Source organism: Phaethon aethereus (assembly GCF_964289735.1).
Source record: "Phaethon aethereus genome assembly, chromosome: 12".
Lineage (NCBI taxonomy): Eukaryota > Metazoa > Chordata > Aves > Phaethontiformes > Phaethontidae > Phaethon > Phaethon aethereus.
The window spans coordinates 3292494-3315201 of NC_138588.1; the positions used below are offsets into that span (position 1 = coordinate 3292494).

At 52.5% G+C, this 22708-nt stretch overlaps 1 protein-coding gene across 1 annotated transcript in view; it reads left to right on the top strand.

Annotated features, from left to right (window-relative positions):
• Positions 1-22708, top strand: part of IGDCC3 (immunoglobulin superfamily DCC subclass member 3) — a gene marked incomplete at its 3' end in the record, with an annotated part of 107935 nt that overhangs the window by 76979 nt on the left and 8248 nt on the right. Inside the window, exons 6-8 of the mRNA XM_082005024.1 lie at positions 55-213; positions 8110-8275; positions 22388-22635. Of these exons, the coding sequence (XP_081861150.1) occupies positions 55-213; positions 8110-8275; positions 22388-22635 (573 nt within the window). The remainder of the gene's footprint in view (positions 1-54; positions 214-8109; positions 8276-22387; positions 22636-22708) is intronic.

The window sequence follows — 22708 nt, forward strand, 5'->3', positions numbered from 1 at the left end:
GAACTTCACTCAAAAGTCCAGCATGTGACTCCTACCCTTTTCCCCTTCTTTCAGATGGCCGCCCGATTGGTGTGGAGGGGATCCAGGTACTGGGGACGGGGAATCTCATGATCTCGGACCTCACCGTGCAGCATTCTGGCATCTATGTGTGCGCCGCAAACAAACCCGGCACTCGGGTGCGAAGGACCGCGCAGGGCAGGCTCGTTGTACAAGGTGAGCAAACCTGGGGCTGGGGAGCAGTGATGCTCACTTCGCTGTGCCCTCTGCGCAGGCTTTACGTGTCTCCTGGGCACTGTGACGGGTTGGGTTGGACAGGTGCTGCCTTTGTTTCTCTGATGGTATCAGACAAAGAACTTTTTTTCCAGACACATGGTTTTCCAGGTGGATGTACCTCTCTGTCCCCCACACGGATGAGTGGCAACCAGGTATCGTTCAACTGAGGCCTCAGCATGGGTTGTAATGGTTTCACACCCCATCACAGGCATTTATTTGGCTTAACAGACACCGTTTGTTAGTTATTATCATACTTGTACATCTCAGCAGAAAGCCTGGGCTGAATTAATCAGCCAAATTCATCTCTCACCCCTGCATGGACTTTGGTGATGCGGGCACACGTGCACTGTTCTCATATTGGACCCTTCTGCGTGACAGATACCGCTCCTGCAGTGATACCCAGGAGTGGATATCACTCACAAAGTATCGCTCCCCGACTGAGATGGCACCTGTAAGTCTAAAACCATTTCCAAAAAGTCAGCGAGACTGTTTTCTTTAGCAGTCGACACTGTATCTGAGCCCCTTGCCGTGACACGAGTGAAGCACCCTTTGAGGGAGATGCCCAGGACATGCAGGTTGCTCCCCCTCCCCACAGCAACTGTCCTGAAATGCCACTTGGAAAGGGTGATTCAGCCCAGGGTAGAGATCAGCACTCAAGAAACCAGACAAATCCCCTCCACATGCTCTGTGTGACCAGTCTCCATGGTGAGGGGAGCCAGGCAAGTATTTCAGAAGGCAAACCCAGCTGGCAGCATGCTCTGAATGGCAGTAATCCGCCCTGATTACAGGCACTCACCTCCTCTTCAAGCTAGTCCACTTAAAGCATCTCGCGCTCTCATCAGTTCACTCATTAACTATTGACTGATGATATCCTGAATCTAAAATTAAACACCTCCTGCCAGAGCGAGCTAATTGAACCTTTCATGCTGGTGATGGGGAAAGTGCCCTGCTCCAGCCCTGGCGCTCACCTGACAGGTCCCTGGAGTCGCTGGCGGCGATCCGGCACCACGCCGCTCGTGCAGCAGCCGTGGTCCCTGGGTGCTGGCATCCCTTCTCCCCTTTGCCTTGGGAGCAGCAAGGAGCAATGTAGAAAGGGTGCTTATACAGGGCTGCTCCTGCCTCCTGAGTCCCAGGTGCTGACCGGACACGAGAGGAGGTGAAAACTCGCTGATTCTTGTACCGTTGGGTTTCTGGGTGAGCAATGGAAGGAGGGGGCTCCCAGCTGGCTGCGGGTGGGCACACCTATGAGTCCCCTTATGAAGAAACTCCAACTCAGGCATTAAGGACAACCTCGCTGTACTGATACAACTCTTTAGAGCTGCTGCAGGGCAGCTCTGCATGTGGTACCTGTAGCAGAGGTCATCTAAGCCCAAATGCCAAGCTGATGTCCAGGAGGCAGGCAGTCAGAGACAAAAGAAATTACTTGGTATATCTATGAAATTGTAAAAATACCGCTATTGAATACTGTCGGCTGCTCCTGTTAGCAATTGGATGAGAGGGAGGAAGGCAGCACAACTTCTCATTGGTACAGATTGGCAGTTTTCGGTCCCTTTGGAGATAACATCAGCTCCTGAGCAGCTGGTCTAGTGCTGGAGTTCATCTGGGGTAGAATTACCATGGTTTTTCACCCGGGGAACCAAGATGAGAATTTGTCCCTAAATGGTAATCACCACCACTGAAGCCACTAAAGCCCAGCCTCACTGTGGAAGGGGGATGCTCCTGCCTTGAGTGTTAGCAGAGAAGCTGGCGGCGGTATGGAGAAGCGTGGCCAGTGTGGCCTTGGTGCAGCCCTTAGACATGAGCTGCAGTGTCCAGGACCCCAACCTGTGTTGCCCATCCATAAAGTGCTTCATGCTTTTCGGGGGGCTGTTGTTCCCTTGGGAGGCTAATGGCACACCAGCCGGTGTGGCCAAGGCCACATGACCACATGGCCAGGCAGTTGGGCTCATCCCAGGTTTGCTCTTGCTCCCTCTGGAAGCAGCTTTTCCTTCCTCTGAATCTCATTTTGCCTGAATTTTCCAGCTGAGAGGTACAAATGATTGCTGTTCAGGTTTGTCTGGGAAGAAAACACCGATAATGACTGACATGGGAGACTGTGGGTTTTATCTTTGTCAAGACGTCAGCGATGCAAATTACATCCGTAAAGGGAATAAAGGCAAAGAGCGGGCTATCAAAAGCCTGGCTGGAGAGGAAGTTAGCACAGGGCTAGGACAATACAGCGTCCTCAAAGCACGCCAGGCCAGGTACTTGCTGCCTTTATGCAGGGGCCCTTGAAGTGCCTGGAGGCACAAATTAACTTGCCCCGCGTCTTTTGAAGGAGGCTTGTTTTATAGGTGGGAATCTGGGGGAGAAAGGGCGATGTTTCCTGTTGTAAGGCAAGGACTTAGCGGGAGGCTGGGACTGAGACCGCGTCCTCCCTCCCGCTGCCAGCGTCGGTCCTCGTCCCCATCACGGCAGCCGCGTGGGCAGAGGTATCCCGGCGCTGGGCTCTGCTCTCGCTCTGGCAGTAGTGTCCTTTCCAGTTGCAGGCTCTCCTTCAGATCATCTAACGCCATCTTATTATCTTCCTGGGAATTCCTCCTCCCTTCAGAGGAGAAGGCATCAATCCCCCGCTCCCTCCCTCCCTGCCCTCCCCTGGCCGTTTAGGCTCCTTTGATCTCTTTTGTAAGGTTCTCACACAAGAAAGTTTCCATTTTCTCTTCAGATCCCAGCACAGCCATTTGAATATTGCTTTGTGCCAGGCTGCGAATGAAAGTCTCACGGGGGGAGTTCTTGAAGGGCCGAACGCGTCGCCGGCTGAAACGGAGGGTGTGCGTGCGTGTGGTGCAAGGGAAGAGCAGGCTTCGGTGGCAAGGAAAAAAAAATATATATCAAAGCGCTTTCTCTCTACCTCCTGTGCAATCTTTTGTGCTTTATTATGTGTTTGGTGTCATAACAAACTGATGGGCTGTGAATGGCCAGATGGTCACCAGTGTTCTCCACTCCACGCTTCATTTCCTCCCGAAAGCTATGCAGAAAAATGAAATCCCATCTCATAAATGAGTGCCCATCTTAAGGACATGTTGTTGAAGGCTCTGCTGACAATGACTGCCTTGTTCGCCTTGCTTTCCGCCGGCAGAACCGGACAGCGCTCCTTGGTCCAGCAGATCCGGCCACCGCTGCGTTTCCTGATGTTTCTTCCCTCGTTCTTGCTCGCTGACATTGCAAGCCTTGGCTGCAGGCTTGAATTCATCAGCAGATGTATTGTGGTTGCTGTGGGTTAGGCTCGGCTCTCTGGCACTTGATTTGTCCTCAAGTTTAGCCCTAAATTCATGCTGCAAAAGCAGCTTCAGTACCTGCTGCATGGGTCAATGTGTCCCATGGAGCAGCCCCCCTTCCCGCCCATGTTTTCCTTCTCAAGAAGAGCCACCTCGCAGGGACAGGTGGGCACTCAGATCTTGTCCCTCAGGATGCTGGAGTGAGCTGGGGTGCCTGAGCCCTCCGGAGCATCCTCCCAGGAGCATGCGGGTAGGTGACACATCCCACTGCTGCGGAGCTCCAGCCTGCACCTTGCTGGGGCAAGAAGTTCGCGATACCCACTGAGGGCTGAGGGACAGCCTCCATGACAGCTGCCTTGAAACAGGTCTCTGCCTGGGGGGACACCAGGGGACACGGTCATGGGTTCCATCTTTGGCCCTAGTAATCTCACCAGCACTATAACTTAACTATTTCAGTTACTTGCATGAGCATCTGGGCATCCTCTGTAGTCAACAGAGAGAAGCCAAGTGGGCAGCAGTTCTGTGTCGTAAATCTCCTGTTGTCTGATGCTGTGCTTGACTGACTTCTCCATTGACCTACCTTCTCCTTTATACCCTTATTGAGGGTTCTGGTAGTCTAATTTATGAGGTTTTGTTGTTTCCACAGTTTTTTTTCCTTCTCCTCACCCCAGCCTCCCTCTCTCACCCTGCCACTCTGGCTGCTTGAGAATTAATGATGGCTTCATACTGAGGCGCAAGGGGCACGGATCATCTGGCACCGGAGCATCGACTCTCCATGCTCCCCGAACCTTAGGACAGCCCTCCTCAGCGAGCTGTCGGGTGCTGCAATAAGCACCACGCCGCAAACTCACGGCACGGGCAGCGAAGCTCCCTGTTATCTTGGGAGACACACTGGTGGCTGGTCACTGCGGAGATGAGATGTCCCTGAAGAGATGGGGCCAGCCCGGGTCTCCCATTACAACCCACTGCTACAGCGCATCTTCATGCTACCACAGTTTGTTGAGCACAGTAAAAGCCATTGAAGCACTTTGTTAATGATTCTGAGGCTGGCATTAAGCGTTATTGGTTTTTGATACCAATGTCACTCCTTTAAATATTCATTAAACCCGCATGATCCCCTGCCTGCCATTAAGTCCTGAATAATCAATGCTCCAGTTTCTTCATAGTTCACAAGCCGGGGCTGGATCCTGCCCACTCCTCCTTGCCAGGTTTGAATCCTCCACTCTTAACAGTGATCTTCATTAAGTTCTTCATTAAGATCTTCATGGAGGGCTGAGAGATGCTTCCTCTCACTGCCTGCGACGGCCGTGGGGCTTGCAGGGTGGACGGAGGAGCGGTGTTCTGACAACACTGGCACTGTTCTGAGCGCTGGCAAGATGCTTTATTAATTATGAACGACGAGGCGGGTGGAGAGCTGGCAGCAGGCAGGGCTTGGCTGAAGGCAGGGCTCTGCTTCTGCTCCTTTTCTGCTAACCCCGGGCCAGGGGTGGCAAACACTCAGTTCCTGTTGAAATAATTTGAAAGGGCAGGGAGAGGACCCGGGAAGAGGAGAGCGGATGTTCTTCTGTCCAGGAAAGGAGCCATTTTCGCCGGATCGCACGCCAGCAGCCATCTCGGGCACCCTGCCTGGGGATGCCGGTGTGAACGCCGCGGCGGGTGCACCCTGGTCCAGGTGGCAGAGGGGGATCTCCTTGCAGCAACGTCTGTCCCCATATCAAGACCCTGGTGGCACCTGGACCACGTCCTTTCTCTGACGCTGTCAGAAGCCGGTGATGGGGACAAGGAGCCTTTTAACTCCACGGGTTCTGCTGCAGCCTGGGCCCTTTTGCTGCTACAGCTTCACACTGCTGCACCTTCTGCGCCCAAGGGAGGAGGGGGGGACCTGCGCAGGACAGAGTGACGCCTGGAGAAAGCCGGGAGGAGCAGGAGCAGTGGAAGCGCATCCCCTGTCTTGCGGTGAGAGGTGCCCCCGAGCAGGGACAGCTCGGCACAGCGGAGGTCGGAGCCATTCGGAAGAGCGGCCGCCTGCTCCCCGGAGGGTTTAAGCGAGTTAAACAGGAGCTGGGGTTTTGATCCGGTTGTGTTTAGTGAGACAGCGAAGAGGAGGGACGGCGGAGGGACCCGAGGAACCCGAGGGGCCGCGGTCCTGAATAGCATCGCTGGCGCCCAGCCAGCGGCCGCAGCTGCGCGTTCGTTACCCCCGCGTCACACGCGACGCCGCTCCAATTACTCCCTCTTGACACGGGCTAATAAGGGAGGGTAAGGAGAGCTGGCGATTCCAGAAGGCTTACGCCGGATGCCTCTTACCGTATTTAAATGTCGTTTCTGCTGGAACAAGCGGCGGGTTTGAGATTTGGCAAAGCCGGGGAGAGGCAGAGAGCCAAGCGGCAGGGTCTTTAGTGAAGCTGCAGCGAGGAGCTGGAAGATGGCCGTGCCCTTCCTTGGCACCGTGGTTTTGCACCTGCGAGGACTGCGGGTGCAACTCGTGAGCCCAGCTGAAAGCGGGGAGGTGCACAGCCACTCGCAAAATAATTGCTCCTGCAAAACCGCGCCAGCACAACGCGGGGGGCGGGAGGTTAAGGAAGTCTTGAAAATCAGGTCTCTCATGCTCTCACTCTGCGCCACAAAGGGACCATTCACTGCAGGGGAGAGGGGGTTTTTCCCCCTCTTTATCCATGCTTCCAACTTTTATTGAGCCCATCCTGAAATTTATTTTAATTCATAAGTCTAGAGGGGGAAAAAATGTAGGAGAGGAAAAGAAGGACGAGGGAAAAAGAAGGACGAGGGATTGATTGGCACCTGGGGAAGTTTAGCGGCAGGTTCTGGAAATACGCGTGCATTAGGTCGCTGGGATCAGGTTCATTAGCAGACCCGAGCACCGGCAGAAGTGGCCTGACAAGAAACTCCGCCGGCGGATACCCCCTGCCGCTAACATCCGTCGGACCTGCCGTGCTCCGCTTCCCTTTGATTATTAAAAACGAAAGCGGGGGCTCCTTCGAGGCAGACGGGCTCTTCAGCGAGTTTCTGTGTCTTTCTGCTTGCGGGACTTATGCCGTGCGTGGCTGTGCTCCGGCACACGCGCCTCTCGCTGCGGTTCGGCCGTGTTGCAGCAGCAGTGATGCTCTTCACGCAGCTGGGGAAGAGCCTCATCACCCCACGCTGTTGCAGCAAACCCTGAGGGTATTTTTGGGCCACGAACCACAAGGCTCTGCTCTTGCTCCCGCCTGCAGCCTGGCCACCTCTCAACACGTTTTACTGGACCAGTTTGCTCCCTCCTCCCATCCCCACATCTCTGCTGGTGGCAGCACCCACCAGCCCCATGCTTGGAAAATGCCAGCAAGCGGCACTGAGCGTGTCTCCCTGGATAATCTTGCTTTTGTCGGAAAAATTTAACACCAGCCATCCGTTCTGTGATGCTGGTCAGGAGCTCATTATGGGCCCGTGCCTCTCACCTGTTGGTCTTCATTGCGGCTGCTGCTGGTTCCGCCTGATTTTAGGTTTCAGCAGCCACGTGGGGTGTATTTATCACTTCGCCCTTTGAAGCGTAACTGCTTGAATAAACTCACCAATTTGGCCCTGCTTTTGTAGGCTGATACACCGTTTTATTCTGATAAATGAATTTAAATCTATTTTGAGCTGCTGAAAAGGGGGAAATCACTTTCCGTTTAAAAATGTTATTGTTAAAGGTGAAAACATTTGGTTACAAGGTCAGCAGCAGTTACAGGGATGGAGCCTTCTGCCAGGCTTGGCAGGACCCCAAAGGTCCCAGGCTGCAGATCTGGGGTAAAAAAGGCTTCCCAGTCTATTGCTACCAAGAGAGTCTGTAACAAATCTGATATTTACTGGGGGAAGAACAGCCTACCAGACTGTTGTATGCACATCCCTACATTTCTTCCCGTTTGCAAGCAGTTTGCTAATGCCGTGCAGGTCCCTTGGGTGAAGCCACGAGACATTGCTTTAGCTCTGCCAGCGGTGAAACAGCAGCTCTTCCCAACCGCAGCTACCATAATTGCAAATACCATAGCTGCAGCCTTCCTTCCTCGCCGCTCTTTGTACTGTCAGCGTGTGCTGATTTTTGAAAGCTTCCAGAGCAGAGGGCTCGTTTCTGGCAGGGTGATGGCCCCGCGCGGTGCCACGCGCCACGGGGGGTTACGCACGCTTCCCATTTTATGTGTGTGCGAACGAGGCTGCTGACCCTCCAGCCTGCTCCCCTGGCCGGCGGGATGCGTTTTTAAATAACCTTCCTCAGATACGGATTATTTTGCAGCATTGCATCTCTCCGGTGGGAGACGGGGGAGAGGTGAGTGGGCTGAACTTTGCAGGACTCACCTCGGCTCTCCATGCGGCACCGAGGTGACCTTCAGGTGCCTTCTGTGAAGCCCCGGCTGCCAAGATGGGCAACCAAATGGCAGCGTTGCGTTGATTACAGACACACCATCCGCCCCGTGGTTACCCGCTGCCTGTGCTGTGGGTTGGCCAAGTGTCCCACGTTCCCGGGCTACGAGGTCGCTCTTTGTAGCAGTATAAAGTGGGACTTTATGATGACTTTTCTCAGCCTGCTTCTCCTTCCTCCCTGCAGCCCCCGCAGAGTTTGTGCAGCATCCCCAGTCCATTTCCAGGCCGGTGGGGACGACTGCCATCTTCACATGCGTGGCCCAAGGGGAACCCCCCCCGCAGATCACTTGGCTGAGGAACGGGCAGATCCTGGAGACCAGCGACCACATTAAGCTGAAGAATAACAACAGGTAAGCGCTGGTTCCCCGGCGGCCGGCGCTGCGGCGCGGGGCGGAGGGCAGCGTGAGGCGCGCAGCTGCGTCGTGCCGTTCCCCGGCGGCCGTCTGCGCGCGTGGAGGACCGACACCGCCTGCCTGATGGCCCAGAAGCCGGACGTCCCCGCGGGTGTCGTTCTCGGGCAAAGAGCAAGTTAGCTCGCACAGCCCTCGGCTGCTGCGCGGGCGGCGGATTTGAGGCCGACGTGTGCAGTCGTTCGTTTTCCACCGATGGGTGAAGGCTGGCAGAGAGCAGTGGGGTCTGCAGCACGTCTTGGCGCGCGGTGCAGGCCCTGCATTCGCCGTGGCCCCGTTGGGCTGGGCGGTGGCCAATGTGTTCGAGGCCAAGACTGGCATCAGTGCTTCAGAGAGACTGCAGCCCCGCTGCCTGAGCGCCTTGGAAAGGGAGAGCCTTCGAGCCGGCTTGGCTTCGAGAGGGGAGGTGGGTTGCTGTCACGCAATGCTCCCCGACCATGCTTTTGGGAGAGACTGAACTAAAAGCCATTGTTTTGAACTGTCTGGGCTCCTGCTGGAGTGGGAGAGATACTGGCTTGCTTTCTGCCTCAGCGAAGAACTGGTGTGAAGGTGATAGTGTTCAGAAGCAGGTCTGGGGATTTAGCTTGGACTTTGACATACTAAGACACCTCTCCAGTCCTACGAGCTGCACTTTGTAGGCTTAAATTTTCGTGCTTCATGCTTTATTGTACCAGGAAATCAGCGTTAGGCTTTGACTGATGATGCAGGAACCCAGCAACAGTTCGTCTTCGGTTCTGATCACCATCTGGGTATTTCTGGAAGGACCAAATGGTGTCCCTGGAGTTGGCAGGGACCATACTCACTCCACAGTGGAGGAGCCACACTTTAAACCTTGAACATTGACCTGCCTGAGTGTGCAAAGGCAAATACACTTTTCCCTGAAAATATGTGAAATAATATTTGCATGTAAGCTGACTTTGACTAAACTTCAGCCTTTTATCTCACCAGGGAAGAGTGTTTTCTCTGAGTACTAAATAACTGCATTTTGATGCGAGGGGATGGGGATGTTTGTACTGAGAAAATTATATGGTGGGAGGCACTTAGTGTGAAAATTACAAGTTGACAACATAGTTTCTATGGAAATAGCATGGAACAATATACTGAAAAATAATAGTACCTGTGTTGTAAACCTAAATTATTGGTACGGATTTGTACTCTGTGGTGTCACAGAGTTCGGTGTATATGGTGTCATATAGCTGCTGTCTGTATGAACAAATGCAGCTACCCAACCTCGCTGGAGGGTCCAGACCTTCAGGGTAGGCTGTTGGGAAGTGCTGTGTGGGCACCGGGCTTGTTCCTCAAGAGAGAACAGCGATTTTATTTTTCAAAGTTTCTCTATAATATGGCTCTTTGTTGTGAGGTTTGAGGCTTTTTAAAATCGTTGCTATATGAAGGAGGGAAGGATGTGAGTTGGAGGAAGGACAAGGTGTGATTTGTAATCAAGTCCTCTCTATCAGCAAAGGTTTTCTCTGAGCTGGAAGTTTTTAGAGAGCTTCAGGGAACTTGGTGTGTGCACACACAGATGGCACCCAATCCAGGCTCGCGGTCTTCTGGTTCATTGCGTGGCTTCCTAAGGCATGTCTGTCCTCACGGTATGAACAGAGCAGGACTGGGAGAAAGGAAATGGGTGCCTCCCCTTTTATTGACCAGGAAGGGAGTCACAAGTGACTGAAGACTTTACATGGTCATTAAATCCATGACAAAACTCACACTGTCCAACTCTGCATCTCACCCAATGTCTTGCCTCTGAAATCATTCCTTTTCACTGTTTGAGGAAGGTAAAAGTAGGGTCTTTGGTCATGGCCATGTCTCCTGGCCAAGTCCCTGTGCCTGGAGCTGTGCTACACGTGCATGGGAACTGCGACTTGGCAAACATCGCTGTAATTGTTTTCTTATGGCAATCATTTAATGCAATTTAGCATCAGTCTTTTCCACTGCGAGCTACGTGATCAGATTACATTGCATCTGGCACAGGCTGGGCTTGCTCAGCCAGTGACTGGGGCTCAGCTGACACGTGGCATCTTCTCCAGCTATAGTAACGTGATTGTGAAGCTGAGCCCTAAGGCCATCATACTTGATGATGTTGAACTTTTGGCTTCTTTTGCACTAGTCGTGGTCTACTCTGACCACCAGCTTGAGGCAAGCGGCCAAGCCTGGTGGTTTCCAAAGCTGTCAGTCTGAAAAATGCCCTCGCTGGTACAGAAAGGCTGGGTGCTCCATGAGTTGGAGGAAACAGATCAATGCTTGGGTTTTTTCCTGAGCTTTTTCAAGTTGTTCTTTGGTTCATTCTCATGGGCATGACTAAGTGCTGTAACCCACTTAGTTCCAGGCAGAATCAGTTTGTGATTATGCCTTGGATTTATCAGTCTATTGCACTTGGAAAATATTTGTCCATGTAAAGATGGATCTCAAATCTACTAGTAATGAAGCTACTAAACTGCACTATGAGCTTTTTAATTAGATTACATGGTTTCCTAGAAAATTCATTTGGATTAAAACTCTGCTTAATATGGCAATAAAGGTCTGAATGCCCCCAAAGGGATTTTTAGAAAAAAAGAGTAAATCATCCCAAATCATATCATGCGCTAATTGATTGCAAAATACATCATTACGAGCAACTTCATCCTTGTAAACAAACACAGCTAGAAGTGAGGGCCAGACCTGCAGAACACGGAGTGTTCGAGATGCCGCTCTGCTCCTGCGAGCTTGGAAAGTACAGCCCCTGCTTGAGGCATCGCTCCTGCGGGCAGTAGCGCAAACCCAGATGGAAGATCTGCCCATCAAACTGTCACTTCAGCTTCACAACGTTGCAAAAGGCCCTTTGGCATCCACGTCACCCCACGCTGTCTCTCATATGCAGCAACCGCAAACCCAAGGAGAGCGAACCCTCAAAGTCAGGGGACTTCAAAAGCCCATCGTCGCTGAGGTGGGACAAGCAGCTTCAGGACTGTATTCGCTGCACATCGGATGTGGCCGCTGGTGCGAAATCGGGTGGTCGTGTGCCAAGCAACTTCCAGGCTTTCCACACAATAAAATGAGCCTCACAGTCTGAGTCCGATAAATACCTCTTCCCTCGTGGTCCCTCAGATGTGAATTCTCATCACCTGATGTGTTGACGGTTTCTGGGCACATTAGCATTAAAGATCAGCCTTCTGCTGTGCCCTCTCCAGAGGTGGTTGTTATGTTTTGAAAATGCCAGCTGTGTGGGAACAAAATACCCAATCGATGATTAGCAAAAATCAAAAGGAGTTCTGGGATAGCGGATAATTGTTGATGAAAAATGCATGAAGGCTCAGGCGCAGGGAATTGTGGGGTTTTCCATTAAAAGCTGTGAATTTTTAAACCACTGAGGGCACTGACGAAGGGGCTGCCTTACCACGCGATTCCCCAGCTGGGGATGGGGCCGTCAGCATGCTGCTGCACTGGACCGTGCTTTCGGATGGAGAGGTTGGTGGAGCCTTTTTGACTTTGGTGGAGCCGTCCCCGTAGGGTCTGTCCCTCTGTGTTGATCAGAGATGCCATTTTGCCTGTATTGTTCCTGGGGTGATTCGGATCAATCACGATCCAAATGCCCCAGCCTCAGAGGTGTAATGGGCATTTCCAGCAAAATTCCCACCCAGCATCACCAGCCCGGCCTGAAAGTAGGCACATCACTGCAGGAGGAAGGGGTGGTTACTGGCCAAGTTAACTGGGCTTGTGTAAAATCATGCTCTCTTGGTTATGACTTCAAAATTTTCAAGGAAGCATGAAATAGTACCCGAATTACTGCTCTGAAAGGTTTATTGCTTTTCTTCCTCTGACCCAGTCGGGTTCAGGGGGGTAATTTTCAGCCTAGAAGTATATCACGCTACGGGGTTTATATTGCCGTAATAGCAAGGAACAAAGGCCAACATCTTCAGAGAAGGCAGGCTCTAAATATTGATTTTGCAAGAAGATTTTATTTACAAAATGGTAATTAAGGGACTTCATTTGTTCCACCGGAAAAAGGCTTCGTTAGAACTTGGGCTCAGGTGGTGTTTGCTCTCCTCGGTGACCTTCGCTTATGAACTGTCTCCTTTTTCAATTCTTCCTCACTGGTTTCCACTTGTTTTAGTGCTCTGGGAGTGACTCGCTTCAAGGGCTGCGAATGCTCAAGGTTCATCAGAGAAAATATTCCTTCGTAAATAAACTTCAGACTTCAGGACAACTTTGCTTTTCTTGCGCTTGTCGTGTTGTTTAATCCCAGCGCAAGCGCTTGGGACAGGACAACCCTTTTGGTACCAAACCCAGGGAGACTACAGCCGGTCATTCACGAGGTGGCTTTTTTCTATAAAACCCACGTTAGCTGGGTGCAGAGAGATGCAAATGGGTTTGTACATCCCTTCATGATGCACACACCCCACAATCTCTTGAATTTGTAGGGATTTGGACACCTTAAGGGAGGACAGGCAAGCCTGCAGGTTATTTATGCAATGAGTTTGAAGACCGTTGATGACTATGGGAAGGGTACCATATAGCAAATCATATTTCAGTTCCCAGAAGCATGACAAATAAGTACGTGGAGGACTGGGATGTGAACCAGCTGCTCCTGATTTAAGAATAAGTTATAGGTTTGACTTTGTTTGGAAGACACGTGGAAATGGCCTTTGCAGGGAGAGGGTCACCGCATGAGTGCCCGAAGCCCCGCTAAGCAGTGGGGCACCAGCGTGATTCAGCCGTCCCTGGACCGAGCAGGGATCCCGTGCTGGGATCGCGCAGCCGTATCCCACAAAAGGAATCTGCAGCAGCCCGGGAGCAGCTGACGGCGACGGGCATCGGTCTCTCCTTCCCACATGGCCGTGATTATTTTGCTACCAAGTTGCCCACGTAATTTTTCCCTGCGTGCTGCTCCACTGAGCTGCCCTTGAAGTGCGTCACCGATTCAGGGTTTTAAGTGTTTCTTCAAACTGTTGCGTACAGCAAAATACATCGGCAGAGAACAGTCCTTGTACAGGAGTCTTCAAGGCAGCACTGAGCCTGTGGTGGGGCAGCCCAAACTCAGCCTCCCTGGGTTAGGCTGGGTCTTTTTCCTCTCCAACACCCATGCCCCTTGCTGGGAAAAAGGTTTGGGGGACTTTCCGTTTAGCAGGAGATAGTTCTCCCAGCTGTCTGCATCATCAGTCCTACCAGTGTAGGTACCTGCCCTCCCTTCCAGTAGCTTTTCCTGCAGCGTTTTATGCTTCCCTGTGGTCCTGCAGATGTAAAGACATTTCTGCTCCCTCCCTGGGACAGGATTCAGTTAAGTCTGTGATCGCACTCTCTGGATCATGAAAACAGATGGAGTGGCAGCCAAGGCATTCGCCAGATAGCCAGCAAGCCTTGTCATACAGAGAATTGGCTCTGGCTGTTGCCTCTGGCCTGTGCCAGGGTGCAATTCCCAGATCTGCAGGGGTGGAAGGACACAACTCCACCACCGTCAGTGAAGTTGGACCCTCTTGCCTTGGATGTGAGGGAACAGACCTCTGAAAAATCCTTTAACTCTATGTGGGAAATTGGAGCCAGTCACTCGCGGAAGGTCTTCTGCATGGAGCTCAGTGCCGTGCCGGGAGGTGCTGCTTTGCCGGTGCTTAGCAGGGCTGAGTTGAAGCACCAGCTGGAGGTTTTCTTCCCGCCCGGGAAGGCTCAGACTGCCTCTGAGATGGACCGGGGGTGAACCAAGGGACGCAGATCCTCCAAAGTTGGGGTGTCCGCTTGGATTGTGGAGCTGAGCCACAACAGCCACGAGCTGCTGCTCGTCCCCAGCACAGTGCCCGAACAGCAGCAAGTTCCCAGAAGGGCTCAGCACATGTGTCACGTCAAGACAGCGCAAACCCAGGGGTCATGAAGCCAGCAAAGAAGGGTCAGGATGAAGTGGTGCCACTGCTGTGTCTCCGGTAGGAAACATGATGCCATTTACAACATCCCATTTGCAGAAAACACACCGTACAGCCAAATCCCCGTCCTGCCACACTCTATCCTCTCCCAGGGGCGAGAAGGAGCAGCATCTCTAACCAGCATTGCAGGCTAAGAGTCTGCTGGCCCTTTCATCTGGCACCAGTGAGGAGGGTGGGCTTGTTCCCCACAGCACCACGCGCCCCGCCGGGACCAGCAGCATCCCTCCAGAAACTGCGCTCGGGTGAGCTTGTAAGCACAGAATCCTTCTCCTGCATAACACAACCCGATTTCACCTCAGAAGCCCTGCGTGATATTTAATTTCTGGAGGTGTAAGAACATGTTTGTAGAGGGCTGGGGATGATCTGCGGTGTCGCTCTGGGACGGTGAGTGTCACTCTTCAAGCGCTGCACCTTATTGTCAGCCTGTACGAGGCAACCTTCAGAATACAGGGAATTTCTGCAGAGCTGCCAACAACCAGCACTGGAGGGGAAAAAAGCTCCTTCCCAGCGACGGCACCAGCCGGCAGCCCAGGAGTGGTTCTTTTGGCACAGCATGGCACGACGTGACCCGTAACAAATGGAGGCAGAGCAGGGCACAGGGACGGGGCGTCTGAATGCGGTGCCGGTGGCTTTCTGTAGCTGCCGGCGCTTAAAATGCTCTCCGCGCTAGCCACAGCCTGCTCTCTGCATTAATTTCACCACACTCCCTCTTTTGTGCGCCTGTGTGCGCGCGCATGCTGATATCCTTCCAGATGGGCCCCTCTTCTCCTTTGTGCTGTTGAATCGATGAAGAGGCTTCCTTCAGTTCTCAGACTTTTTCAGAGGAGCCTTTGGAAAGCTGATCTCCGGTCACCGGCCCGGACCCCTGACCCAAGCGAGATCAGTCATCCTGATTGCCTATGTGCTGGGAAGACAGCTTGGGAATACCGCGGCTTTCCAGCAGCGGAGGCCTCTCGTTTCAGCTCAGCCGGGTGTGAATCTGCAGCGGCTCCTCTCCCCACTTCCATCAATGCCTGTCAGGGCATTGTGCAGAGGTGTGACGGAGCCCTCGGCTCGCTGAGCGGCTTTGGTGACCAGCAGAAAGCCTTCTGGCATCTCGCCTCGTCTGACGTGCTCGCGGCGCTGCCAGTCTGGCACTCGCGGGAAAGTTTTCCAACAGCAGATGTCCCGAAGTGACAGATTTTTTTCCTGTTGACAGGAAGAAATAAAAGGACACTGCATATTTCAGATGGTTTGATGCGCAGAGACGCTCTGCGCCTCCTCACGCGGCAACTACATGTTTTCCTTTTGTTTGAACTTCCTTAAAAAAAATAGAAAAAGACAAAAAAGCAGCAAAACTTGGGAAAGCGGAGCCTGCTGCTGGACCGAACGCCGACCCTGCTGCGCCACATCCCCGCATCCCTGGGGGTGATGCGATGGGTGAAGGCAGGAAGAATTTGTCAGTAGTTAAGATGAAAAAGGACACGCAGCAGAGGTATCAGCTGGGAAGATGCTGGGATTCATGTAACTCACTGCCAGCTCTTGCTCTCCTCATGGCAGCTACCAGCGTCCTTCAGAGCTCACGCCAGGGCTTGCAGGCAGCTCAGCAGCCTCCTTTAGAGGTCTGCCCGTGGGTCTTAGAGGGACCGACAGAGAGAAAACCCCTGTTCTCATGAGGCTGGTGTTGGGATGCAGGGAATTCTGCTCGCCGCCTTCTCCTCTTACCCAGGTTTATAGGCACAGCCAAAAATCCAGTTGTTTTATTGACCCCAGTGCCTGCGCATCGTTCCGGGTAACGTGGGCCCTAGGTGATGGGTGGCCGAGGCTCCTACAGCACGGAACATCCAAACACAGCCTTGTGAATCTCAATGGAAATGAACTTTCCAAAGCCTGAAGCACGCTTCCAGCGACCTGCCGTCTCCGTTTTGTGGGAATTTGTTTTATTTGCTTCTTCTGACTTGAGTGTGCGTGACAGCACAGCGTCCCAGCCACCCTGGGACCTCTGCAGAGAGGCAGCTGGGATGTCCAAGGCTCTGCCCAGCGCCAGGTCCCAGTGGCCAAGTGCTGTCCTTCTCCAGGGCCGCTGGCATCCAGCACATCATCTGTGTTGCACAAGACGAGCTTTGCTCGCCCCCCAGTCCTGCCAGCAGAGAGATGTCTTTGGCACCAGCGTCACGCCGTTGCCATCAGGCTCCTTGCGCTGCTTTCCAGCCAGGCTTCCCCCTTCCCTCCACCGCGCCTTTTCCTCTCTCCGTGCAAAGCAAATAAGTACGCTTGGAGGCAGCGCAGCCTAAATCCTCCTCCTTGTTCCTGGGCTGCTTCGTGCTTGGGAAGCTTAACGCTGGTCTCAGCTTGCGTGCCAGCCCAGCCTGGCTGCTCCTGGGTGCCCAGATGCACAGCGGCCGCGCGGAAATAATCCCCACATTGACGGGGCTGCTGCTCCCTCCACACATCTGCTTTGTACGGAGCTGCAAGTGCAGCTTTCGGACGGCGTAATCCTGCCTTCTGCCATCTGTCCTCGCAGGAATCAAGCCTTGTTGACACAGTTGAGCCACACATTGGGGTCCTTCATCTCTGTGCCCCCCCCCGCCCACCTCTGCCTTTCTCCTTCCATTTAATCAGATACGTTGAGCCTGTGGCTATGAGGGGAGCTTAGGGCTGATTCTCTAAAATCACCGTATCAGCTGAAACCATCACATTTGATATTCCATTTACAATGTTTCCAAGGAAACAAAGGCACAGGACATAAATAGATGACTGTTAAACGTTTGCTCACTCACCATGGCCCCGATAATTTGGAGTGCAGAAATATGAATGTTAAATCAACAGCGATAATAAATTTTAATATAGGAAGACCAATATTTTGCTGCAATTAGAAGAAGCATTCATTCTGACATACAGGCAGGCAGTGGCAGGTTATTTATCATTTCCACTTTACATGTAAAATTTTTCATTTACATAAAGGGCAGCTTTGATTATGACTCCCAAAAAAGCCGTGCAAGTGCCCCTCGCGTCAGCAGGGCTGCTTGGGATTTACTCATGTGCGGTCAAGTCCCAAGTCCACCTGGAATTCACCGTAGGAGAAGAACATACTTTATTTCTCCCTAGAAGCAAGCAGGGGATGTGGATTTGGTTAGGTTCGGACCATTTCTTACAGAAAAACAGCAACCAAAAAGCTCATGTGAGCTGTGGCGTAAGCCAACGAGGTGATGCTGAAGCTTGGAGGCATCGTGGTCGCCCAGGCATTCATGCCAAGCCAGAAGCAAACCACAGTTCAGATGAACCGGGCACGACGGGAAATACAGATGCACGGATAGGGATTAATCCAGAGCGGTGCACGTATGGGTGATGCTCTAAAACAGAAGGGGAGGCAGTGGTGGGCGGTGTTTTATTCACACAAATTGAATCGTGTTGTTCCAGGCTTGGTTTCTCAGGAAGGGAGCGAGCCCTGGAGAGAGCAGACCTTTCATCGATGAGTCCCTGTTTGTGAAAAAATGTTATTAAGAAAAGCTGCTTTGCACGCTAAGTGGCAAGACGGAGCTAATGTGTTGCACAGTTACTTCTGCATCAATATTTGCTGGCGTTGTTTTAAAGATGCTGGTCGGTACAACCCTTGGGCTGGCCCTCAACTTGCTCTGGTTGTACACAACCATTGCCAGAGGGTCATGCCACGCAGCTCAGAAAGAGCCTTCAGTTCAGATGCCCACGTGTACAAGGACTCTGGTTGTCCCCGTGCCCACCAAGGCACTGTACACCGCTCCCAGAGGTGGTGCAGACAGACACTGTGGGTACATCGCTGGCTTTCCCCCCCCTCATTTAGGGATGTTTTCCATCAGGGTAGCCAGCGCCTGTCTTTATCTTGGAGGTTGAAAACAGCACCTAAGCCTGGTGTGGAGGTCCCCGAGAGCAGGCTGGGTGGACTGTCCTGGTTGCTGCCATGGGAGAGCAAGCTTTGATGTGCCAACATCAGAAAGACGCTCAGAGGTTTCGCAGACAAAACCTGCAACTTGCTCATAAGCTTTGGCTTTTGGCTCGTGATGATCATGTTTCTGAAAATGTGGAAGCAGGAGCTGAGGCTGTAACCCTGCCAGATAAGTCAGCTAGTGACTGGTTGAGGGATCAGGAGCACAAGTAGTATTCTCCTCTATCCTTCCAGTTGCAGGGAATGATGAGGGAAGAAACAGGAAGAGCCAGCAGATCGATACCTGGCTCTGAGCCTGGTGTCACCAGCAGAATTTTGGGGTTTTTGATCATGAGTCGACTTACAGGACCTGCTGGCGACAGGCGGGGTACACCTGCCTCCAAGCAGGGAAAGGATCTTTGCACAGGAGTTAGCAGGGTTCATGGAAAGAGCTTTAAACTAGGTTTGAAGGGGAAAGGGATAAAACCAGTCTTGCTAGAGATAAGCCTGGAGGCAGCACGCTGGTGTTTGTGCTAGCAAGGTCCTTCGGTCTGCCGTCTCAGTGGAGGTAGGGGATGGAGACCCATGCGGCCGCAGCGACGCAAGGGTTATCGGTGTGTTAGAAACCAGGGAAGCACCTGAGAACAGTCACACAGGAATTAGGGCTTCTGCCCCCAAAAAGGTGGCGAGATCAATAGCCCAACTGAAGTGCATCTACACCAGTGCATGCAGCCTGGGCAAAAAATAGGAGGAGCTGGAGGCCATTGTGCAGCAGGAAAACTATTATATAGTTGCCATCACGGAAACATGGTGGGATGACTTGCACAACTGGAGTGCTGCAACGGATGGCTCTAAACTCTTCAGGAGGGAGAGGCAAGGAAGGAGATGTGGTGGGGTGGCCCTGTAAGTTAGGGAGTGTTTTGATTGTCTAGAGCTTAATAATGGTGACGATGGCGTTGAGTGTTTATGGGTAAGAATCAGGGGGAAGGCCAACGAGGCAGATATCATAGTGGGAGTCTGTTACAGACCACCCAACCAGGATGAAGAGGCAGATGAAATATTCTATAAGCAGCTGGGAGAAGTCTCACAATCGCTAGCCTTTGTTCTTGTGGGGGACTTCAACTTACCAGATTTCTGCTGGAAATACAGTACAGCAGAGAGGAAACAGTCTAGAAGGTTCCTGGAGTGTGTGGAAGAGAACCTCCTGACGCAGCTGGTGAGTGAGCCAACTAGGGAAGGTGCCTCACTGGACCTGTTGTTCATGAACAGAGAAGGACTTGTGGGTGATGTGATGGTTGGAGGCGGACTTGGATGTTGCAATCACAAAGATAGAGTTTTTGATTCTTGCAGAAGTAAGGAGGGGGCTCAGCAGAACTGCTACCTTGGACTTATGGAGGGCAGACTTTGGCCTGTTTAGGAGCCTGCTTGACAGAGTCCCCTGGGAGGCAGTCCTGAAGGGCAAAGGTGTCCAGGAAGGCTGGATGTTCTTCAGGGAGGAAATACTAAATGCGGAGGATGAGGCTGTCCCCACGTGCCAAAAGATGAGCCGGTGGGGAAGAAGACCGGCCTGGCTGAAGAGAGAGCTTTGGCTGGAAATCAGGAAAAAGAGGAGAGTTTATGACCTTTGGAAGCAGGGGCAGGCAACTCCAGAGGACTACAGGGATGTCGTGAGGTTATGCAGGGACAAAATTAGAAAATCCAAAGCCCAACTAGAACTTAATCTGGCTACTGCTGTAAAGGACAATAGAAAATGTTTCTATAAATACATTAGCAACAAAAGGAGGGATAAGGAGAATCTCCATCCTTTATTGGGTGTGGGGGGAAAGAGTCACAAAGGATGAGGTCAAGCATTGGAACAGGCTGCCCAGGGAGGTGGTGGAGTCACCATCACTGGAAGTGTACAAAAAAAGTGTGGACGTGGCACTTCAGGATATGGTTTAGTGAGCATGGTGGTGTTGGGTTGATGGTTGGACTTGATGATCTTAAAGGTCTTTTCCAACCTTAATGATTCGGTGATTCTGTGATTCTGATGAGGAGAAGGCTGAGGTACTCAATGCTGCCTTTGCCTCAGTCTTTAATAGTAAGACCGGTTGTTCTCTGGGTACAATCTTCCAGCCCCCTGAGCTGGAAGACAGGGACAGGGAGCAGAATGAAGCCCCCATAAACCAAGGGGAAATGGTTAGCGACCTGCTACACCACTGAGACACAAACAAGTCTATGGGGCTGGATGGGACCCACCCAAGGGTACTGAGAGAGCTGGCAGAAGTGCTCACCAAGCCACTTTCCATCATTTATCAACAGTACTGACTAACTGGGGAGGTCCCAGGTGACTGGAAGTTAGCCAATGTGACGCCCATCTACAAGAAGGGCCAGAAGGAGGATCTGAGGAACTACAGGCCTGTCAGTCTGACCTTGGTGCCAGGGAATGTTATGGAGCAGATCATCTTGAGTGCCATCACGCAGCATGTACCGGACAACCAGGTGATCAGGCCCAGTCAGCTTGGGTTTATGAAAGGCAGGTCCTGCTTGACCAACCTGATCTCCTTCTATGCAAAGGTGACCTACTTAGTGGATGAGGGAAAGGCTGTGGATGTTGTCTACCTGGACTTTAGTAAAGCCTTTGACACCATGGTCCACAGCATTCCCCTGGAGAAACAGGCTGCTCATGGCTTGGATGGGCGTACTCTTCACTGGGTAAAAAACTGTCTGGATGGCCAGGCCCAAAGAGTTGTGGTGAGTGGAGTTAAATCCAGTTGGTGGATTTAACAAATGGTGTTCCCCAGGGCTCAGTATTGGGGTCAGTTCTGTTTAATATCTTTATCATTGATCTGGATGAGGGAATTGAGTGCTCCCTCAGTAAGTTTGCAGATGACACCAAGTTGGGTGGGAGTGTTGATCTGCTGGAGGGTAGGAGGGCTCTGCAGAGGGATCTGGCCAGGCTGGATCGATGGGCAGAGGTCAACTGTATGAGGTTCAACAAGGCCAAGTGCTGGGTCCTGCACTTGGGACACAAAAACCCCACCAACGCTACAGGCTTGGAGAAGAGTGGCTGGAGAGCAGCCTGGCGGAAAGGGACCTGGGGATGCTAGTTGACAGCCGGCTGAACATGAGCCGGCAGTGTGCCCAGGTGGCCAAGAAGGCCAACAGCATCCTGGCCTGTATCAGAAATAGTGTGGCCAGCAGGAGTAGGGAAGTGATCGTGCCCCTGTACTCGGCACTGGTGAGGCCGCACCTCGAATCCTGTGTTCAGTGTTGGGCCCCTCACTACAAGAAGGACGTTGAGGTGCTGGAGCGTGTCCAGAGAAGGGCAACGAAGCTGGTGAGGGGTCTGGAGCACAAGTCTTATGGGGAGCGGCTGAGGGAACTGGGGGTGTTCAGTCTGGAGAAGAGGAGGCTGAGGGGAGACCTTATCGCTCTCTACAGCTGCCTGAAAGCGGGTTGTGATGAGGTGGGGGTTGGTCTCTTCTCCCAAGTAACAAGCGATAAGACGAGAGGAAATGGCCTCAAGTTGTGCCAGTGGAGGTTTAGATTGGAGATTGGGAAAACTTTCTTCACTCGAAGGGTTGTCAAGCACTGGAACAGGCTGCCCAGGGAAGTGGTGGAGTCACCATTCCTGGAGGTATTTAAAAGATGTGTAGACGTGGTGGTTATGGACATGGTTCAGTGGTGGACTTGGCAGTGCTGCATTAATGGTTGGACTTGATCTTAAAGGTCTTTTCCAACCTAAACACTTCTGTGATTCTATGATTCTAATCCCAGTGCTACCCTAAGGCTGCTCTAATGTGCTATAATGCAATTAGAGCATCAGCAGAGGGCTTGATTGGACTCAGCTTAGCAACCATGTGCAGTGCCTGGATGAGTCTCACTGGTGTGTACTGGAGCTAAGCCACTTAAAGCTGGTTTGGGCATATGGATGCATTTGCCACAGAGCTACCTCTGTAGTGTGGCTGGGATCTTCCTGAATTCAGGGCTTCAGATCTTGCTGTTTCCCATCCCGCCCTATGTCCCCATCTGGCTGTACTTGAACCACAGTCTCTGCAAGTCAAGACAGAGATAATCTGCCCAGTTATTGGCTCCAGGGACTGATGCATCCACCTCTTGGGCTTTTTGCTTCCCCAAAAACACCAGCCCACAGCTTCCTGGAAGCTTTATGTGGAGATAGAGGCTTGTGGGATGCCCTGCCATCAGAGCCAGCATGGAGGCCGTGGCATGGCTGGAGGGGAGGGACATGCGCCACAGAGCGCTCAGTGAGATGCTTATCCCTCTCGTGTCCCCACACAGCACTCTCTCCATCTACGGGATCAACCAGGCGGATGAAGCCATCTACCAGTGCATCGCCGAGAACAGCGCTGGCTCCACGCAAGCCAGTGCTCGCCTCACGGTCCTGTGGGCAGATGGGCTGCCCGGCCCTCCGCAGAGCGTGAAGGCTGAGACCGTCTCTGCAACCACCATCCAGGTGTCTTGGAAAGAGCCTCTGCAGAACACCAAGGAGATCATCGGTTACGTGCTGCACATTCGGAAAGCTGAAGGTACGGTGCTCTACCCACTGCCCAGAGCACCCTCAGCCTTCCCATAATTTAGCAGCGTGGGCCACGAGGTAAA